Source organism: Strix aluco, chromosome 7 (genome assembly GCF_031877795.1).
Source record: "Strix aluco isolate bStrAlu1 chromosome 7, bStrAlu1.hap1, whole genome shotgun sequence".
Classification (NCBI taxonomy): domain Eukaryota; kingdom Metazoa; phylum Chordata; class Aves; order Strigiformes; family Strigidae; genus Strix; species Strix aluco.
Window position 1 is genome coordinate 10,542,554 of NC_133937.1, and position 21,769 is coordinate 10,564,322.

Sequence of the window (21,769 nt, forward strand, 5' to 3'; positions counted from 1 at the left end):
AGAACGACACCAAGTAACACTGGGCAGAGAGACACTGCTCAGTAAGAATAGCCCAGCAACTCCTACATCCTGTGGATCCTTCTGTCAGCGTGTTGCGTAACAGTTGCAAAAGTAGGAAATTAAATTTAAATAAAAAAAGACCTGACCTGAACCAACAAAGCAAGCCAGGAAATAGAGCAAAGTCTGATACTCTTCTGTTAGCTCTTCCACTGTGGCAAGGTTTTACTCGCAGATAGGATCATTTCGTAGTCCTCCCAAAAGAAGACACATTGATATGCCTTAATGAAGTTAGTGACGGAGAACAAGTTCTCTTTGGAATTGTGAACATTCATCAACCACTTCCTCAATTCTCCAGCGTGGGATCAGTTCATCAAAGAGCAATTCTAACTGCAATGGGCACATGAGCCCTGAAACTGCATCTTGGAAAGGATAGGAGGAAACGTCTTTATTTACATCTATTCAGGTAGTACAAAGATTCTGTATCAAAAAGATTAAAAATCTGATCAGAGTCTTCTCTGTGGCTTCAGCATGGATTTTCAACAGTCTCTGTTGAATTTTATTGTCATAGGAGTCTTCATAAATGCAATACTAATCTTCAAGGTTAGCAAATAAAGCAATTTTTAAAAAAAGCCTACTAGATCAAGAAAAATCTTCCAGTTGGTCATGCTTTTCTGCTTTCAACAAAACTGAAAAAAGGGACACTGTCCGCAAGACTGTCAGCTCAGAACGCAGGGCATTCAGAATAGTTTCATAAAGTTTTACTTCTGAGAAGAGACATTGTTGAAAGCAATTGTTCACCCAGCCAACTACTGTCACTTCCATGAATATGAATAAGCTCCAATATAGGACACTGAGCTTTTGCAAATGTAAGAACTTCCAATTGTTCAGAGTTAATCTTTGCCAATAAATCAACTCGCCATTATTTAGAGATTTTTATTTTCCTCTGGTGTCTGACTATGTGGGTGGAGTTTTGTTTTAAAGTTCCCTTCTTCTCATTTTCATAAAGATTTTTTTCATACCGCCTTGCTAAGCTTTCAGAGCAGCAGGAGGAATCCTACTGTTAATGGGATCAGGCCCTTGAAAAGGTATGTATTGCTGTTTCTCCTGAATGTGGATGATATTGACCAGCACCTACTCTGAGGAAAAAAGATAGCAGAAGAAATTGTTTGGAGTTCATGAAAATTAACATTTGGTGTAATTTTGTAGCCATAATTTGCATGTACACAACTTAGACATAAATACATATGGATTAATGCAAATTTTCATACAGGGAAAGATTCACTCTCTGCTCTGTAAAACTAAGGGTAAGGCTGGTGATGAATCATTTTTTTAAATATTCTAGTCTGGCTATATAAATAGCGCGCTCTGTTTCTAGAATAATTACTACTGAAAAACACAGCTTCTGAAATAACCTAGGCCATAATTAACCTTGCCTTCATTAAATCACAAATAATATCTTTATAAAGTCTTATTTGTAAAGGCAAGCTGATTAATTTAAACGTTTCCCTTTGCAAAAATCTAATCTAAATGATTTACCTACGTAGCTTCTTGTCAGATCTTGTAAACTCTGGGAAGGTTTTCAGCCGGCGAGCCGGCTACCTCGACCTCTCCCCCGGCACCCGGGAGGGAGCCCCGCTCCCCGCACGGCCGCCGGCCGCCCCAGCTCTGCCAGCCCCCGGGGGCGCGGGGGCGCATTCGCAGGGAGAGGTGCCGGCTTGTGCCCCGCCACCTGCCGCAGCCGGTCCCTCGAGTCCTCCTGCCCGGCCCCTCGGCGCCGCACGACCCCCCCCCAACTCCGGGCGGGACCCCCTCGTCGGCCCTGCCCCGCCGCGTCCACGCGTGGGCCCTGCCGGGGGGGCCCTGCCTGCCCTCCGTAGCGGCGGAGAGAGGGGCGCTTGCGGATGCAGGGGCGGCCTGGAGCCCCCCTGCCCGGCCGGCCCCCCGCGGCTGCCACCCCCCCGCTGGCCTGGCCTGCCCTGGGCTGGGCTGGGCTGGCCTGGGCATTGCGCCGCAGCCGCACCGCGCCGCGCCGCGCCGACCCTCCCCTTTCCTTGTAAGACAGCGCCAACTCCCGACCGCAGAAAAGTTTCCAGCCGAGCGCCAGGACAGGTCCGGGCTGTCACCGGCGCGGAAACCTCCTCCCCGCCAAGGGGCCGGGCCGGGCCGGGCAGGGTGGGGGGCGGGTGCGTCTCTCCCGGCCCCGGCCTGGCCCGGCCGCGCCGTGGGTGCCGTCCCGGGGCGCTCACCTTCCTGCACCGCATGGAAGGGGTTGTTGGCCTCTATGAGCTTGATGGAGTAAGTGATTTTCTCGCTCTGGAGGATGTCGTCATTGAGGTTCAGATCCGACACCGCCTGCTTGAACACCTCGTCGTCCTTGGCAGCATTGCCTTCGAAAATGGCACCTGAGGGGAGGAAGGCGGCAGAGGGTGAGGAGGGCTCGGCCCCGCTTCTCACTGCCTCGGCCCGCTGCCCCCCGGGCCGCGCCAAGCTCCAGCCGGCTCGCACGGTGCCGGGGGGGGCGGCTCCGGGGGCACCGGGCGCCTGTGGGGCCGGGACCCACGCGCGGGCAGCCGCCGCCGGCTGCGCGGCCTCGCCCCGGACGCGGGGAGGCGCAGCGCTCCTCCCGGCCGGCCCTGCCCCGCCGGCGGCCGCGGAGCCCCGCGCCGGAGCCACGCCAGAGTGAGGGGCTCGCCTCGGCAGGGGCGGGAAAGGGAGCGGGCTGGGGACTTGGAGCAACTTCCTCGCCGCTCCCCGGGACGCTGCCTTTCGGTCTTGCAGCGGTTTTACTGAGGCTCCCACGCACACGCGAACGCGAAGCCGGGATTTGCGGCCAGTAACCTGGAGGCTTTAATTTCCCTGTCCTGTTTATGCAGTTAACGTGACAACATCTGGCGATGTGCGTTACATAAGAGCCCCTCTCCACGGAGCGTGTGCGTGTGCCCACGCCGGGCTTACTGCCCCGCTCTGCGCAGCGCTGGGAGATCCTCAGCGCTGGCACCAAAACAAGCGAAAAGCCGTTATCCCGCAGCCGGGGAGAGTCCTGCTGATCCACAGCGTGCGCTGCCCGTGGGAACCCCAGCTCCGCACACGGCAGCTCTCCCCTCTGCCAGCCGGCCGCTCCTCCTGCCAGGAGTTAGCTCGCAAACCCCACTCGGGCTGAAGTTCGCGCGGGGGGAGAGCCGAGGGGACCCCGGCCACCCGCAGGAGAAGCGGGGCCGGGAGGGAGAGCGGCGGGGGCTGCTTCGCCCCCCGCCCCGCCCCGGCCGGGGCAGCTCCGCGAGGCGGCCCCACCGGCTCGCTGCCCCTCGGCGGGCCTGGCCCCAGTGCCACCGGGTCTGCCCGGCCCCGGGGAGCGCCCCCGGGCCGCAGCCCCCCGCTGCGGTCAGGGCTGACCCCGTCTCCTTAATGGCTCCGCAATGCTGTCTGCCTTGGCTGCGCCCCCAGGCTCCGGACGCGAGCGGCGCCGAGCGGAGCCTCCGCCGCCGGCCCCGGGGCCGCCCCTGCCGGGAAACTTGTTACCGGGCTGGTCCCCCTCTCCCCTTCCCCGCCCCGGCTCGACACGGGACTTTCCTCCCGTCTCCGTGGAGCCTCTCCTCGCCAGGTTCTCCCCGCCCCGGCCCCCTCCTTTTTTTTGAGCTCCCATCCTCCCCAAAAGGCTGGTGGAAATTACGGCTTTTCATTTCCCGGCCGTACTCCCGTCTCCTCCTCTGTCATCCTCCACAAGTGATTCTCTCCCCCCTCTCCGCCCTTAAACATCCTCATTTTCCTTCCTGCTGGTACCTTTCAACACCAGCCAAAAGGTGACTGCAGAGCCTCGCTTCTGCTTGCCAGGCTTCCCGCGGACATCACCATGCCTTGCTCCCAGAAGCCATAAAAGTTCACATCAGCCTTTCCTTTGCCTCTTATTCATCCCTCTCTCCCTCCCACTGCTGATCCAGCCTTCTTGCTGCCCAGGGGTTTTAATGAGATCTTATTCAAACCAACACAGTTGCGCGCACAGACACACACACACACACAGAGCCGCTGCAAATCTCGCCTTTCTAACCCTTTCCCAGCCGAGTCCCGTCCCCCCCGGCATTCCGGCTCGGCTGACACCTGCTACGACAGGGGCTGGAAACCAGGGGATTACCTCCCCGAAAGTTTTCCCTACGAGCACGTCCAGATTATGCCTCTCTCCTGCTCGGGTCTCGGGGGCGGTTGTTTGTTTTCGGTGGCGAAGGGGCGGGGGGGCTGGGGGAGGAAAGCCTTTCCGCGCACAAAGCTCCAAGCCCAGGCTCGCCAGCCACACGGGAGACCGCAGCGGCGGCCCGGCGGGTCCCGTCGCCACCCCCCACCCCCAAGCCCGGCCCGGCCCGGAGCCCAGCCGGCGTTTCGCCCCGAACTTTACAATCGGGAGGGATTCGGCTGCCTTTCTCCCTTCCCTTCTCCTGTCTCCCCGCGGAGTTGGGTTCAACCTCTGCCTGTGACATTACCGCGGCTAAACGAGACGCTCCCTTCATTTATTTATTTATCTCCCGCGTCCCTCTCCACCCCCCCCCCCCGCTCCCTCTCTTACCAATGTGGATGATGGAGTCCGCCCGCACCGAAACGCACTGAAATATCCAGGGGAAAAGCCAGAGCATCAACACTTCCATTTCCAGCCTCTCGCACAGCACATCAGCCCGGGTTTGGTGGAGAGACAGACAGGGGGAAAGAAGAAAAAAGGCGCAAGGGCAGGTGGAGCAAGGCAGCGAGCGCGGGGGGGAGATGCCCAGACACCCCCCCTTAGGAAAAAATCCCAAATTCTCCCAGCACCCCAAGAATTTTCCAAGATTGAGGAAAACGGGCGATGGGGAGGAAAAAAAAAAAAAAAAAACCACAACAACAACCAAGCCGGGGCGAAAAAAATCTCGGCGGTAGATCCCGGGTTGGCAGGCGGCACGGCGGAGCCTCCAGCGCTCGGTGTGTGCCGGGGCGCCGGCAGACCGCGAACTGCGGAGCGGCCCCCCCGCCGCCGCCGCCGCCCGCCCCCCGCGCCACGTGACTGCGGAGCCTCGGCGCTCGGTGCCGCCGGGGCACGGCGCGGCGGCGGGGCGCGGGCAGCGGGGCGCCCGCACGGAGGGGCGGCAGCTCCGCCACCACGGGGGAATGAGCTGCCCTTACAGATATTTAGATACGTAGCCAGAATTATAGCCATCTGGTTTTTATATCTGTGTACCGTATGTATCTCTCCCGGGGGAATGGGCCGATGCGCGGGGGGCAGAGGAGGGGGCGAGGCGAGGCGAGGCGAGGCGAGGCGAGGAGGGGGGCGGCGGCAGCTCCTCGGCTGCCGGGCGCAGGCTCTTCCGCGGGGCTGCAGCCCCTGCCCGGCGCGGCTCTGCGCGGCCCTGCGCGGTGGGACGCCCCCGGAGGTAAGGGCGCGGGGCTGCGCCCGCTGCCGCTCGCCCAGCTGGGGCGGCCGGGGGCACCGCGCCGAGGTGGGGGCGATGGTCCTTCTTCCTTCCACACGCCCGGGCCCGGGCCAGGATCCGCGTTCGGCGAGCGAAATGAACGTGCGAGGTTTTTACCCCCGCACTGGGGGCCAGGGGGTGGGGGAGAAAAGTGGTACAGCAAAACCGTTTCTTGTTTTGTTTTGTTCTAGCTTTCAATGAAATCTAATTCATAAATTGGACATGCTCAGGCTCAGAAGACTAATTCATCGCCTAAAACAAACGCATCAGTGATTGCAGGCACCCAAACGTGACAAGCGTCTCAATATGCCAAGGATCCAGAGAAAACAAATTCATTCAGGAGCCCGAAACGTAATTAAAACTACTGCCAAGAAAATGAGTTGAGAGCAGGATGTTACCGAGATTATTAAGTTGCTGTGGGGCTGAGGTGCGGGCCGCTCTAGCGATACGTATAGATAATGTCCGCCTTTGGAAAAGAGGAGGCAGAGCGCTTGCCGGAGGTCACCGTCTGGCAAGCGGCGCTCCGGTCCCAGAGCGCGGTGGCCGCATCCTGCTCCCGGCGGGTAGCGCCGAGCTCGGAGCCTTGGCGAGGGAGGGCCCCGGGGCCCGGAACCGGGAGCCTGCCCGCCGGGGAGTCAGCGGGCCCGGCCCCGGCGGTCTCTCAAGGCAGAGCACTTGGCACCGTCACCCCTACCCGCGCTGCTCGATTCTCCAGGTACTGAGCGCTGCTTGCTTGCAGGAGAGGTGGCCGCGATGGAGTTGTTTAACACAGAAACCATTTTTTCATGCAAAGTACAGTATGGCCAAAACTGCTTAATGCTAAGGAGTAGGAAATGTAGATGAGCTTTACAATGGCTGGGGAGGCAGAAGGGGGAGGGAACAGTATAGATGGAGCAGAGCAAATGGGAAGGAAGCCGAAATGGAAATGATAGGAACAAGAATCCCTGTTGATCCACATGCGTCAACAGCCTCCTATTCAGCGGGAGTTACAAGCACAGCTTTTGAACAGGGGAAAGTGGGGGGTAAATAAAACAAGATATACTTATTAAAAATAAATCACTTGTTAACTACTTTTGCTTACAGTCCTTGTCTTAAATATGCAATTTCACACTGATCCGTGCAGAATGATATATACTATATGCTGTATTTCATGTAATAAAAACACTTAATCCAGATAATTGGCTTCTGGGACAGAGATCAATAGAAATGTTCCTTATTTGACTACGTTAGCAAGTCAAAATTAATTCTAATTTACATCTGCTTCAAATCAATATGCACTTAGTGACTTACACAGGCTCTTTAAAAAGTTAAGCACCTATATTGACCACAGTCATATATATGTCAGTAACAAGTACATGTGTGGGAATTAGAGAGGGAGGAAGTGTTACCACAGAACCAATCTCTGACTTCCATAGAGGAAAGGAGGTTAAATTTATTTGTGTTTGAAAAGTGCTTTGGCATCCTAGCCTGAAAGCTGTAGAAATATGCAGCTATTAACCCCGTGATTTATGCAGACACCCAAACACCAGTCACTTAGACTCCAAGCACTTAAGAGGCAAGCCTGCTCCCAAGTTTGTACAGTGAGGTCTTGACCTCAGCTGGGATGCTTCTGGCTGCTATTTTAGTAATAGTAAAATTGTGATATGAAATATTAAAAATCCAAACCCAGTGCATTGGACAAGTTACAAAATTTCCTGTGAAATCCATGAGTAAACACTCTGCACGCAGAAAAGGATGCAGTGCCAGGTAAGAGGAGGAGAAAAAAGGACAGAGGCCCAGAATACTATAAAACAGACCAACAGAAACAGGCCCCCCAAAAAGGGCAGAAGGCTATTTGTCACAGCCAGAGGACAACAACAAATGAGGAAAATGCCTAGAAGAAATCTCAAATGCCATAAAACCTGGTTTGTAACATGCAAAGTACAATGAGACCTAAACGGGTCCACCACACCGAAGAGAAGAACTGTAACTTCAGTAGCATCTCTGCAAGATGGAGAGTTGCAGCATCAAAACTTCACTGTGTCTGGTTTTAAACTTAAGTCAGGCTGCATTATCTTTTCTTTCCCATTATCTACATTATCTTTCCTTTCTCTTCCCCCTCCACTCTTCTTTTTTTTTCCCCCCACAACTTTGGCTTGGATCCCATTTTCCATAACACTTACCGCTTCCCCTATTATTTCCCTCCTTCCAAAAAAGCTATCGATGTTGCATTTCTAAGCCCAGTATAAATGAGAGAGCTCATTTCAATTCTGCCATTCATCATTTGCAATCGGAAGAGCGCTGACCCTTTGCGGTAGGTGTACATTGTTTAGATGCAGCAGTAGGCACTAAAAGGCTAATCCATTTGCCAACATTTTGCATATTAAGAATGTTATAAATCACTGTGATATTCCATCATCATTGTGTAGGGGACAACTCATTACACATTATTACATAAGGTACCACTGGATTTACAGTACCGATGGAAAAATGACATCTCATTAGAAACATGGAAGGCAAATACCCAACTCAAGTGACGGTCACTATTCAAAGTTCAGCTCCGTGGCAACAGATGGAATTCTACGCAAATCTCTAACAGCTCTATTACCTTTGCAAACCACTGTGGTGATTTTAAGCTAACCTATCATGAGCTATTGCTGTGCTTATTTCTGTTGTCAGAACAAACATGGTATGAAGCCTGTACCGAACACATTTTGCTACAAGAGAATGGCTTGAGTAAGGCTCCAAAAACTACATTGCAATTAGAAACACAGAATATATCCTAGAAAGGTGAACTGAAAGGCTTGTGCAGTGCCACGCTTATAGCCTTGCGCCCAGCGCTGTCCCTCTGTGCTGCCACAAGAAGAATGAGGCACATTTTGAAAGACATCACCAGAACTACGACTGCAGGATACGCCTGGATCTGGAAAGCCCCTCACGTTTACTGAGCATTTACAAAGCTGCTTCATAGGCAGGAGCTCTGCAAGACCAGAACATTGAGACTTTTATAATATCATAGCCTATGCTCAGAATAAATGGAGTGTTTTAAGATTCAGCATTCCTCCTGCCTTCTCCTAACTTCCACCCATTTATCATAGCTAAGCTGAGGCCTCCCCACATTAAAACTGGGACAATGTTAAATGCACTGTAAAGTGTGAGAAGCATTGGAGGGAAATTATCGTTCTTGTTTGGGAAGGGGAAGAAGATAAAAGACTCACAGTCTGGGTAGTTTAGACAGGGGATATATTCTTCTCCAAAGCTACCCCTCATGTTTTCTCTCTAGCAGGGGGGAGGAAGGTGGTGGTGATTCTCTAGTCCCCCTGACAGCACAAATCCATAATGGCCCATGCATTTACACCTAAGGTAAAAGCTAGTCCCTAAAATATGTGTGTGTATATCCGTGTGTGTACATGCAGCAATGATTATTATACCCTCTGAAAGTGAATGGAACTCCTCCTCTCTATCAGTTATACAAGTATAAAGATGCAGCAAATATCTCCAACTGTTAGCTGCTCAGTCTATGGAGTTGGAAGAATGAAAACAAAAAATCAGAAAGATTCTAATACACAACATGGTAACACTCTCCCTCCTTCTCCAATAGCCAAGACGTCTACAGTTAACACACAACAAAAGTCAAGTTTCAGTGCATTTTAGAATAAGAAATTTAACAGCTCTGCTCCTCTTTGGAAATAGTAATGAAAAAACTCAAACCTACTATACATTCTTAACTTTGTAGACGTTTATGTTTAAAAAGTTATTTGATTGTCATTCTCCTGTAGTGACAGCCCGAGGTTTCAGCCGTTTTATTGAACCTTCCTTTAGCTTACTGAAAACTTCTTTTCTCTTTTCATGGTTGATAGCACAGTATGATAATCTTCCAGGAGTAAGTGCACTAGAGTCTCTCTGCAAGAAGAGGCTGCTGAATCACAGAGTTCTTTGCAGGACAGTTATGTGCTTGATTAATTTGTTGTGTGCCTACTCACAATCTGAAACTTTGCTACAGTCAACACTTTATTTGGATTGACATGCCTTGTAAGATGCCATAAAGAAGACAAAGCACTATTATTTCCAGATTTTTGCCCAGTTTAATTCAGCAGAGTACACACAGCCTAGATTTTATTTAATTCACACTTATGTTTGCTTAATTCCATCAGTTCAATATCTGTTGCATCTTGGTAAGATTCATATTTACTTCCCTACTCCTCTCTTCCAACTGTGCCTTTTCATGCTCTATTTTCCTTTAACAGGCATTTTCTTCACAATAGATGAGGGCATATATAGGCTTTTCCAGCCTCCCACATTTTCATAGTTGCATAAATGCACTCTTAATTTAGTCCAAGGCAAGTTGCATCAGTGTTGGTAAATTTAATCTCTATCTTGGCATTTGTATTTAATAAACAATTTGATTCAGAAGAAACTCAAAAGGAATCTGTTTATTTACAACATTTTAATGTTACCAATATGTATTTTATGGAGAGCTCTAACACACAGGTGGTGTGGTTGCCATCTTTGTTGCAGTACAGGTACATAAGGATGTGAGCTCCCCAAGTAAAAATATTTGTCAATTATTCATAATTTAATAGTAGCCATATCAGGATAATCTCTGAACTAACTTCATTGGCACTCATCTGAGGCGGGGAAAAATTTACAAGATGCTCCACCAAACAGATAAAATCCCCTCTGGGGGAAGTCCTGCTCCCAGATGTTAAGACAGACAAGAAAGTAGAAATTATATTTGCATCCATTGTCCAACTGGTTACAAGTTATTAAAAAAAGTCTTGTGTGTCTCTTACTGATCCATCCACATTGTACACACTGTCCAGTCTCATGAGCTGTTCAGTGAGCTGCCTATTACAGATGACAAGACATTGCTAGGACAGTTGTCCTCTGCCACCACAGCAACCCAAAGAGACAGGTAAATTCAAAAAGGAAAACCAAACCAAGAAAACCCCCAGATCTCATTACTTGTGTAGCCACCATAAATACATACTGACTGATCTCACATTTTCTCGGGTAATACCAGGCCAAGAATGACACCTACGTTGCATAGATATTTCATTGTGAATACATAGAATCACAGAATGGTTTTGGTTGGAAGGGACCTTAAAGACCATCTAGTTCCAACCCCCTGCAATGGGCAGGGACATCTTCCACTAGACCAGGTTGCTCAAAGCCCCGTCCAACCTGGCCTTGAACACTGCTGGGGAGGGGGCAGTCACAGCTTCTTTGGGCAACCTGTGCCAGTGTCTCACCACCCTCACAGTGAATAATTTCTTCCTTACATCTAACCTAAATCTACCCTCTTTCAGTTAAAAACTGTTACCCCTCGTCCTATCCCTACACCCCCTGATAAAGAGTCCCTCCCCACCTTTCCTGTAGCCCCTTTAAGTACTGGAAAGCCACTATAAGGTCTCCCCACAGCCTTCACTTCTCCAGGCTGAACACCCCCAACTCTCTCAGCCTGTCCTCATAAGGGAGGTGCTCCAGCCCCCTGATCATCTTCGTGGTCTCTTCTGCACCCGCTTGAGCAGGTCCGTGTCCTTTTCATGTTGGGGGCCCCAGAGCTGGACACAGCACTGCAGGGGGGGTTTCATGAGAGTGGAGTAGAGGGGGAGAATCCCCTCCCTTGACCTGCTGGCCACATTTCCCAGTACTTCCACTATGATAAAACTTATCAATACTTGACCATAAGAATATATCTTTGCTTTGTTAGAATTGACTGAAACTGCAGGGTGGGTATGTCAGCCAGAGGAAAAAGCAAGTTACTGTGAGTTATCCTACAACTTCAGTTGGCTGAAGACTCTGGAAAAGTCGTATTCTTGCTACTTCTCATTTTACCCATCTAGAAAGTAACAAAACCAGTAAAGTAGATGCTGCTGTGTGGTGAAGCACATAGCCAGAAACGTCTGAACACATACATCTGAAAACTTCCACCCTTCAGCCAAGACATGGTAACTGATCTTGTGTTTGTTCCTACTTCACTGCAAACTCCACTGAGAAGTGATGTAAGCAGAAAGATTTTGCTACAAGCCAGGAACTTGAACACTGCACTTTGCTGCATCTCAGGCAAAGAAAAGGGACCTTTTTAATTACACTCACTCAGTTCTTTGCCATCACTAAATACTGATGCAGTTTGTGTGTGCAGAGTCCTTTAAAAGCCTCGCAATGGAAAGTACTCTAAGCGGAAAGTAATTTTACCTTTAAGAAAATCTGATCTTTTTCAACAGTCCATTCTAAATCATATTATATTTAATGACTGTCTCACAACAGGCCACTTCTCGCAGCTGGTAAGGTCTCTCTTTTGACTTGCAGTGCTGTGTCATGGAGGGTTTTTTTTCCAGCATGTTTTTGCAATATCTACTTTGCAGCCATTTGTACAAACAAGGGCATATTTTCCTTTTCAGGACTCCATTAGCATTAATGTCAGTCACACACACAGAGCAGGAGAGAATATATTCTCCCAGAGATCTGTGTTCTCTTCAGGAAAAGGTTGCCAGTCATGGAGTTCATAATTCATGTTTCCAGGAAGGGGTGAAATGAAGATTTTATAACAGAAACATTAGCTTGACTCTCATGGTATGCCGGACTTCAAATTTTATCCTAGCAAAGCCTTTGTTTATTGTATTTTTGTCTCTTTGATGAAAGGAAAAAAAAAATTCAAGCCAAACAGTATGGTAAACTGCCATGGTATTTCTTAAATTTCCTACTCAAAAAACGGGATCTTTTTTCAAAATCAGTGCAATCCAGCCGTTGGAGCAGAGGGGCCATGATTCCTGGGCTCCATTCCCACCACAGTCACCGATTCATTTCATGACTAATTGAGTGGACTGTTGCATGAACATTGTATTCAGTTCTCAATTTAAGGGTGAACAAGAACATCGAGTTCCTTTCCTCAGTTACTGCACTCAGTCAGCTGTCCTACTTCTCTAGGAGGTGTAGCGGAAGCATGGTAGGTTTATTTTTGGCTGGTCAAACAGGTAATTTTAAGTCATTTCAAGTTTGTAAATCATACAGAGACTAGAAAAACTTTTCTCATATTTAAAATAATTTCAAACAGAAAATGCTTCATGTGTGGTCCTTGGCACCAGCCCACTCCACGTAGCTGAGTCTGGATGCAAACGTTCAGTATCCAAGCTGACTTGAGTGATAGGACTTCAGAAGTCTAATGATTTCTTCCTTTCGATTTTTTATCTGGAGAGATGGGTGAGGGGAGCGGGGCTGAGGACAGCACCTTATATTGAGACGGATGAGAAAAGTGCTAGAGACAAGACCACTGAGAACTACAAGTTGGTTATAGTCACCTCTTAGTTACAGTCAAGTCACTTCAATTCTGCTAGAGTAGGCACCTAAACTAGGTCTCCCATCTGAGAAAGGGGTGTCTTGATGACTAGGTGTTGGGGAAGGAGCAGGGGAAGAATATACACCTCTTTTGAGAAAGAGAGGAAAAAAAAAAAACAAACCACTTTGAAATATTTCCATATGGCCTGGTGAGAAAGGGGGAGAAAAGAAAAAAAGCACATCGCTTCCTTCCTACTTCTAGGTTGTCGAGAGTGTTTGTGCATATGAAGAGAGTAGTAGCTTTCTAACCCAGGTTCCCCTGTGTCAAGAAGTTTGTTCATGTCAGGCTCATTTTCTGTGGGCATTTTATGCTGCTCCCTGAAAAGTAGCTCTTTCCATGAATACTCCTGCCTCTAAACACACCCAGGCATTCACAACCTTTCCAATGTTTTAGGTCAGATAAGCCACATCTTAGTGGTGCCTCATCCCTTCACCACCTATCCATTCCCATTTACACAGCCTCAGTTGATAACATAAATGTATATCATAGATACGTTTGTGGTAGTCTTTATAGTGTGGCCAGTGGAAGTAGGCAACCCAGGACCACATGGCTTAGTAACATTCCACATAGCACCATTTGGGTGTTATTGCCATAGTATATATGTTTGGGTCACAGAAAAAACACAGATTAGCTTAAGAGCTCCACAGCATTTCAGTTCCTGGTACACAACACCTGAAAGCACTGGAAACAATTACCTCTTTTTATTGATTCCTATTAGAAATGAACTTAAAACTATTACTCCACACACCTGACTCACCAGTTCTGAGAGGAAGAATCTAAAGAGGCCCAAACATTTTTTCTGGTCTTCTGACAACTCAGAGATATTGCGGTAAAGGGTTTATGCAAAGGGCAGGAAGGATAAAAAACAGGTGCCACGTTAAGCATCTAGCACTTCAGGAGTCACAGTCCCTGTCACAGCACCCTTGTGAAACTTCACTGACCAACAGTTTCTAAAGCTCTCAAGTCCTCTGATATCTTCATAATATCATTAAATACACTCTATCATGCTTCCAATCTAAACTGTGCTGCATTAGACAGCAGTATATTATACTACCCAGCTGAATGCAAGTCTGCAGTTGAAATAGCTTCGTTTGCTGCAGTGCTGTACTATCACACATGACTATACTAGGCAACATTGATTTTTAAGCAATGGCATTGATTACAACTCTTATTTTGAAAATGCTGGCAGGATACAGCCCTTAGATAAGTACTTTAAGACCAAATTTGAATTGCATTTCCCAGCAGCTCTCCTTTCTTTACAGAGACTATATAATAGAATTACGAGTAATGCTACTGACTTCAACACGTATTGAGGATTTACACCAGTATGGTTTCAGTAATATGAGCTTTTAGTACTTCACACTTACACAACTATGATATACTTTAGATTTTTTTTAAATGCAAAAATCTTTTTTTTTTTCCCTCCTACTAGCTAAGAAAGATGCTTGTTTTCCTGAGAGATAAATTTATTAAATCGAATTTGACCTTTTAGAGCATACTTAGGTAGGGATTTCTGCTCCCTGGAAACACAGGCAGATTCTTCACATACTGCTCTGAGTCATGCAAGAGTCTACAAGCAAATAAGAAAACCACTCTTGGAAGAGCACTTTACATTAAATAAATTATACTGGGGGGGCGGGGAGGAAATGAAGGAAAAAAAAATAAATCAACCTTGAACCCAAAGCATATCCTTTGCACCTACATTTTAAATGACATACTTGAGGGTATAAAATCATTACCGTTTTCATGCTCCCAAGCAATCCTCCAGATTTATCACCACCATATCATTACTTGACCAGTTTCCCTGGAGTGCTGCTTACTCCATTCCAAAAATAAATTTTAAATACCTCTCCAAGATTTCTATGCAGATTGGGCTTTTGTTCTCATATCCTCAATTGCTCCCAAGTTGGTAAAAATCTCCTAGTTATCTTACTGCTTTGCCAGCTTAATCCCAATTTGCAAAGTGGGTTTCTTGCAATAATGCGCAAGGACCATACTTTTCCACTTTGGTTTCTTCCTGCTGGGAAGGCTGTTGAGTGCATCAGTGCCTTCACCTGTGCTGGTCTAGCTGCAGATCCACAAAACCTGTTACCCAGGTAGCTAAACACCCTTTTCCTCACACAGTAGGTGGAGAAACCCAAGAATAGCTAGTCTTTACTCTTCTTACCACAAACTCCTTGTTTCACTTTCAGGACTTACAAACTCCAGGAATATAAAAACCTGAAGTACACAGTGACTTTTATGTTATGTGTTACAATAAAGCAAGATTCTGTTTCTGAGCCTTGTTTGGAGCATTACTTCTAAGTTGTTATTAGTTACTTATGCTTTTGATGGGCTTACCATTATGGACAAATTATATTTTACTTTCCTCAGAGAGCTTTGACTGCACCACCTGACTTAGGCTTATTAAGTAAGACAGGTTTCCCTCTCAAGGGGCAGATTTACAGTCAAGGTCCAAAGAAATCCAGAAGAGGCATTACCTGAAGATGCATCTGTTATTCAATCACTCCACATAGTTCCTATAATTTACTAAGTAAAACACATTTAGGAGAGATAGGTGACATAGCAGCATTTGCCACCCTTAAGCCCTATTGCTTGCTCCAAGCCTCTCTTTCCAACCTGCATTCATGGATTTCCCCTTAATTAAGGGCAAACCAGTCTGAAGAAATGAATAAAAGTCATAGCTGCTCCACCACCTTCATCTATGTCAACTGAATTAACAGGGCTTACAGAGAGGGGCATAGGGGGATCAGAAGCAAGTGCCACGGTCCTCCCAAATCCTGAAAACCTTCTGCATTTGATTTAGGAACAGTCCACATGAGTGACTTGCCCTCCCCTCAGCACGGGGCAGAACCCAAAATTTCCATACAATAATAGAAGAAAATCAGACTGACCTAGGATCACCACAGTGAAATTGTCACTTCTCCACAGGTCCCTCATGTCACTGCCATAGTTGTTCAGAGCCTTACCCCACCCAGAGGAATGCAATTGCTCTCCGCACTAATACACCATGGAGAGCTGCTGGACAGTTTTGCTTCAGCCACTCCATCTTTTCCCGCTGCTCTGTTAGCACCTACTTGGATTTCTTTTGAAAGCTCAGAAGTTCCTTTTACTGCAAACTAGCTACCAGTCAGCTTTGCATTGTACACATAAAAGAAGCCTCTTAATGAATACATTACAGACACCTTTTAGTGGACTTCTACCTCCCCCTAATTCTACGCTGAAGAGAAATGCTATTATAGTAAGAGACAATTAAAACAAAACATATCCCTGCAAAACCATGCTTCTCAGTACATTTTCTCAATTCACAGTTATATCTTCTCATACATTTAAGAAAACAAACCTCACAACCTTGTTTTCTTAAAACCTCACAAGCATATGTAATTATTAGGTTCAGTACTTGATTTAACAGATATTCTTTCGAGTGTGTGTTTTTCTTTTCACCCCAGCATGCCCAAAACACCCAGTTCAACAATTTTTTGGCAATGCCTGATAAATGTTAGTAACAGAATTTTCCTCTTCCCTGTTCAAAGTGAAAGTGGATATGAATGCATGGATTTTGTGTAATAATCTGGGCTGAGTAACTTTGCATTCTAATCTCAGCTCAGTACTGTTTTCAGCAGCAGCATTTCTGGCCCCAGAAGGTAAAGCCCTCCATCAGTGACATCGTTCCTTTTCTTTTTGCCTGCCCACCCACATCACTGCCTGACCACAAAACCACATGAACAGAAATAAAATCTATCAGGTCCTTCAAAGCCACAGATCATCATCCAATCATGCACTCATATTATGTTTATCTAGATCATTACTAGCAAAAATCACCGAATCAGAAGTTTCCATTATGTGGATACATACACTGGCTGTGTAAGCCAACCACAGGGCCAGCTGCCACTGGATGGAGAGCAACGCTAGAAATTTGCCTAACAGTGTTAAAGAGATGGAAAGTTCAAGCCACCCTGCTCCCTGCTGAGGTTAAGCTGTGTGAGTGGTTCCTGCGTGACACCTGCTAACCAGGTACACAGGCACAAACCCACAGCTTCTCTCAGTGGCAGTTGTCTGTCTGTTCAATTCCATCAGTGGTTGCCACTGTATTTTGTTGTGCTTTGGCCAATATAGCCTGAGAGGATGCATTTTAAAAACACTGTGAATGATTTCTTCTATTCAGACTTCTAAATGCCGAAGCAGAAGTTCTCACTATCTGTAGTTAGGAGTGAATCATGTGATTTTCTGTGCAGAGGATGAAAACACCCTTCTATTGATGAAGGTGGCAACACAGCAGCTCAAACGATTTTCCATTAGCAAGCAATCAAACTTCATATTGCTTATAGAGGAGAAAAAGATTCAGGATACTGTCTGAGACTAAAAGGGACTCTTGAACACTGGTGAGGAAACAAAACCAAGAGGCAAGCAAATTTCTCATCTGCTGGTTTCTGTAAGCTTGAGCTCATCTTGTTGCAATGTAGTGGAATAAATCTGTTTGTGCATTTATGGATTTCATTTCAAGGCTGAACAAGAAAAAAACCACCTAAATAACCATAGTTGTACTAAGCTGATTCACTATACAGTTTTACTAAACTAATTAAAGATGGAATAATGCAATGAATAAAACTGAGTGAACAGTTACAGTTAAATCAATAGGTTCAAAGGATCAGATCACTAAATTAATACAGCAACAGATAACCAAATCAGCTCACAAGAAGAATAAGCTTTCTAGCTCACAGGAAAAAGAATGAATTGCTTTGGATTAATGCTGTACAGAGAGGATTTAAAGGAAGAGCCAGCTCCCTTTCAACACAAGGCCACAGCCAGCACTAGCCTGTATGTAGTTCATAAACCACACTGGCAAGGAGCACAGGCAACTGCTCAGTACCCTGTTTCAGATTTCAAGAAACAATAAAATATAGGTGAGGAAACAGAGTCAAATGGCCAGCAGCAGGTCTGACCTCAAGCTCAAGCCGGGAGAAGTTCCCTAACACTGGGGTGGTATCCCCTTGTTCTTGACCAGTGAGGCTGCGCTTACTGGACTTCACAGTAATGTCACTTCTCACTTATCCTTCATTGTTATCATATACTACTGCACAGTGTTAAATCTTCTTTTACAGGAACCAAAAGATGATCTTTAACAGTAGCTTTTCAGCTTTACTGCTTAGTCCTCAAAATCTACTAATTCACTGAAGTGTTTACATTTCCTCTTAGCAAATTTCTTGAGGTGGTCTGTCCACACACCTGCTAATGCAATATGTGGTTCTGTACACAACAGAACTTTGAAAGACTTTTATAAACTAACAGTGTAGCCTTCTCTCAGCAGGATTATTCATTTTAGCCTCTTTTCTCTACCTGCATGTCCATTGTCATGGAAAGTTCCATGGTTTTGCTTGGCTTTTTTATTGGTTTATTTTTATTTGGTTTTTGCTCGGGTTTTCTATATTTTAAATTATTGAAGAAGAGGTGGGAAAGTGACTGAAATACACACATACACTTCAATCACCCAAGCCTTTCCCACTTTTTACAAAACTAGGCAGAAAAAAAAAATATAGAGGTCTCCCTTTAGGAACAAGCAATAAAAATTAAGAGCTCACCTCTCTAATGCCTTATTTCTTGGTCTCCGGCTCACACAGTAGCCAGAAAATCTTGGCCAGTTTGACATGCATGAAATTTCTCCAGCCTGACATCTTAGCAGTAGCTCAAATTTTCATCTCTCCATTTCTTTTCCATTTTCCCACCATCAAGAATACTCTTGCAAAAAGTGTGGCTTCCTCTAGTACTTTCATAATGAGGCGTAGGTTAGAACAGAATCCAGCCTTCTATATCTCACTGGTCTAAAAAGACAACAGGAACATAAAAATCAATCCCTTGTTTATGATTTAATAATCACCCTCACAGACAAGGGTAACAAACTGGTTGACTGCGCAAGTACTGAGTCTGCGGGGCTCATCCCAGGGATAGCTTTAAGCCTGGGCTTTGGACTGTTTTTTCCTCTCACCACCACCCCAGTTGGATTAACAAAGTACTCCTCCACAGCCACAGCACAACCTCTGGCTCTAAGAAGGGTTCCAGAGAAGCCAACGCAGCTCTCAGGGCCAGCCTGAGTGGCTGCACCACAAAAACTGTAATGGAAACTCAAGTTTCACCCATAACCAGACATTCACAGCCATAGGTCCAAATCCCAGTTCTATAATCATTCTTTATGCATTTTAACTAATAAACAAATAGCTATTAATGAAACTATTATCAGGCTACTTGTCTCATTCCTCATTAAGACAAAGAGACAGTTTTATTCCTTTCATGACATTATCTGCTGAAAAACAGTGCAAAGCTATTCACAAAAGAACAAAGCTTCCCTTTGTTTGCAAGAAATTTTCCTTACAAAAATAAGTATTTTCTGGAACTAAAATACAGCAACATCCAAAATCAGTAGCACTCTTTATGTGTAAAAATCAACTCCAAATTACCACAAACCAAAATAAATGGTGGTAAGAACCATCTTCCTTCCTGAGAGCCGAGGAAGTCTCAGGTGACCTGTTATCTGGGGAGAGGTGAATCCTTGCCAAGGAATCAGTAGGAACTGCTGATGCAAAACCAAAAATTTTATATGGATGTAGCATCCACAAGGCCTTAAATAAGGTGACAGGACTTCGAATGCACAAAGAAAGGAGATGGACCAAATAATAAAGGTTCTTTTCTCCTTAATACCTTCTCTGTTTCAAAGCACACTTCTGATTTGCTGATCTATTTTCCTTTAACAAGATGGTTTAGTTCATTACTTCTTACGTGACTAAAAGCAGCACATTCTTTCCTTCTACAGAAGACAATAAATAACATTAAGGGAGTTATATGAGAGAAGGTAGAGTAACTTTACAACAGAAAGAATCTCATAATGACAGGATACAGGATAATAGTCTTAAGGCAACATCATAATAAAATGTACGGTTTTTATGTAACACCCTTTTAGATTGATTTTTCTACATTCCAAATGCTCTCATAACCATCTTTTGACATTTCTCCTGCACAGCTGGTTACACCATCCATAAGCAATCTCTGTCTACCTGGCATTATTATTATTTTAAAAGCAATTTCTTTCACCTCCTTTCAACTAAGACTTACGTTAAACCTAATTACCAGTTACCACCCTCCCTTCTAGAAAAAGAAAATCTGATTTCCAACCGTTTGAAATACATCCTTATTGTAAACTACAGTATAATCATAATGCCAGTATATGCACATTATAGGAATACGATTAGCAGAAGACAAAAAAAAAAAGTAGGTGCCACTTGTGTTCTCTGTGTCTAACTTGAAATGTTAACTCACAGATGAGCATAGCCTTACGATAATAACACCAAACTGAATTACCAGCAAGAGACAAAAAAGGTATGAGTTGCTTGCTTATGATTAATAAAGTAGTTAACAGGAAAGAAATATTATTCTTGCCGGGTACTCTTTATGCATTTGATAATCTCTATTTATAGGACAATGAAACATGGGGTTTATAAAATGCCATCTGTTGGTTTCTTTTTAATGTATAGGATTTCTGACTTCAGGAGCTGCAGTTCAGCAGTGTTAATAGTGCTACACCATGTAATACTAAAACCTTTGGTTATGAGAACTTGAGCCATTAAACATCATGAAGCAGTTTGGATATATATCCTGAATAGTGTATCTCCTGTCTTCTTATTCTAAGCTATTTAAAAAGCAATTTACACTTTCATGTAATTGATTTCAATCAGTCACTCCAATAGCATAACACACACAAAATTACGTATTGCAATGATCCACAAATGCAATAGAAGTGATTTTGTTCTTTGATCTCCACGAGAGAAGGTGTCTCATGAGAGAAGCTCACAGAGATCTAAAAGTACTACAGGCAAAACGGCAACTACTCTTTTTCTCTAAAAAAAATAAAACAAAAACACAGGCATAAAAACTTTCTTAAAGCACAGAGGTTTGGAATTGGGTATATCTGCATTAAATTTTTCAGTACCTAAAGGATGCATTTTTCTTACATATTATCCATGAAAATAAAGCACTCATAATGAAGGTTAATATTGGAGTGTATCAGCTGCAGTAAGTTTGAGTTGTCGTTGACTTCTATACCTAATTAAGTCATCAAATGGTCCAACATCCAGAACTTAGATTCTTTTTGAGCATAAACTGCTGTTTTTAATGCAATTAATGAAATTGTGATTGATTTTTTTGAAATGGGTCACTGTGTATTAATATCAGCATAAAGTTGGAGGGTGCTGTATTACTGGCTAAAGGTCTAATTAGGACTACTGACTCCAACAGGAACTGTAAACACTAAGCTGTTCGTAGGGCAAGTAAAACACAGGAAGAAATAGCTAAGGACTGTCAGGGACAATTTATACTTTGACAGTTTCTTGGGGATATCAACATATGATTTCTGTTTCCACTTTCAATTGCTTTCACCTCGACTGCAGTCTCTGCTATTCCCTCAGTCTTCCACCCCTGCCTTGCCACAGTTCTTCATTGTGGTCCTCTATCATAGCCTGTCAGATAACTGGAAGCGTCAGCTGCCCGGGACAGGAGCTGTCGTCTTTGCTATTTCTCTACAGTGCTACGACAAAGCAGCCTGATGACTGAACCAACAGGATTATAATGCTTTCCATCCCAGAATACAAGATTTGCTTCCCTCTTGGAGGTTAGATAAACAGTAGAAATTGCTGCATTTCTACCAAAAATGAGGTCCCCATGTTAAGCTTAACACAGTTCTCAGTGTTAAGACAGGTATTGTCAAATGTTAAGTATTGTCAAAACTTTTCAATTTCTCTCAAATAACTTTGCATTTTTGATACACAAAGAGCAGCATGTGCTGCTTATAGCCTGGACTCAGTCTAAGAAAGACCGTCAAGAACAAAAAACCAAAAATTTAAAAAAATAGCACCCAAACAACTTTCAATATCAAATCTTTCCAGTGATGCACCCAAAAATGAAACTGGTGCTCCTCTTTCTCTCAGAAGCACGGTTTACAGGAAACACTGGAATTTGTCCAGATAGAGAATGGACT

The 21,769-nt window shown here is 45.4% G+C and overlaps 1 protein-coding gene and 1 long non-coding RNA gene across 5 annotated transcripts in view; one reads left to right on the forward strand and one right to left on the reverse strand.

Annotated features, from left to right (window-relative positions):
- The window catches only part of GRID1 (glutamate ionotropic receptor delta type subunit 1), a 621,552-nt gene that overhangs the window by 546,941 nt on the left and 52,842 nt on the right, over window positions 1-21,769 (reverse strand). For 2 of the 4 annotated variants that reach the window (XM_074830421.1, XM_074830425.1), the window contains exons 1-2: window positions 4,556-4,994; window positions 2,247-2,402 (exon numbers count right to left, since the gene is read on the reverse strand). The exons of 1 other annotated variant lie outside the window; for it this stretch is intronic. In XM_074830421.1, coding sequence (XP_074686522.1) covers window positions 2,247-2,402; window positions 4,556-4,634 — 235 coding nt within the window. In that variant the 5' untranslated portion in view covers window positions 4,635-4,994. Of the gene's footprint in view, window positions 1-146; window positions 219-2,246; window positions 2,403-4,555; window positions 4,995-21,769 lie in introns of those variants that run through there. One more of the 4 variants, XM_074830423.1, reaches the window with a different exon arrangement.
- Window positions 4,994-6,499, forward strand: LOC141925800 (uncharacterized). The gene is made up of 2 exons (XR_012623934.1): window positions 4,994-5,198; window positions 5,621-6,499. It is a non-coding gene; the product is annotated as an uncharacterized LOC141925800 (long non-coding RNA).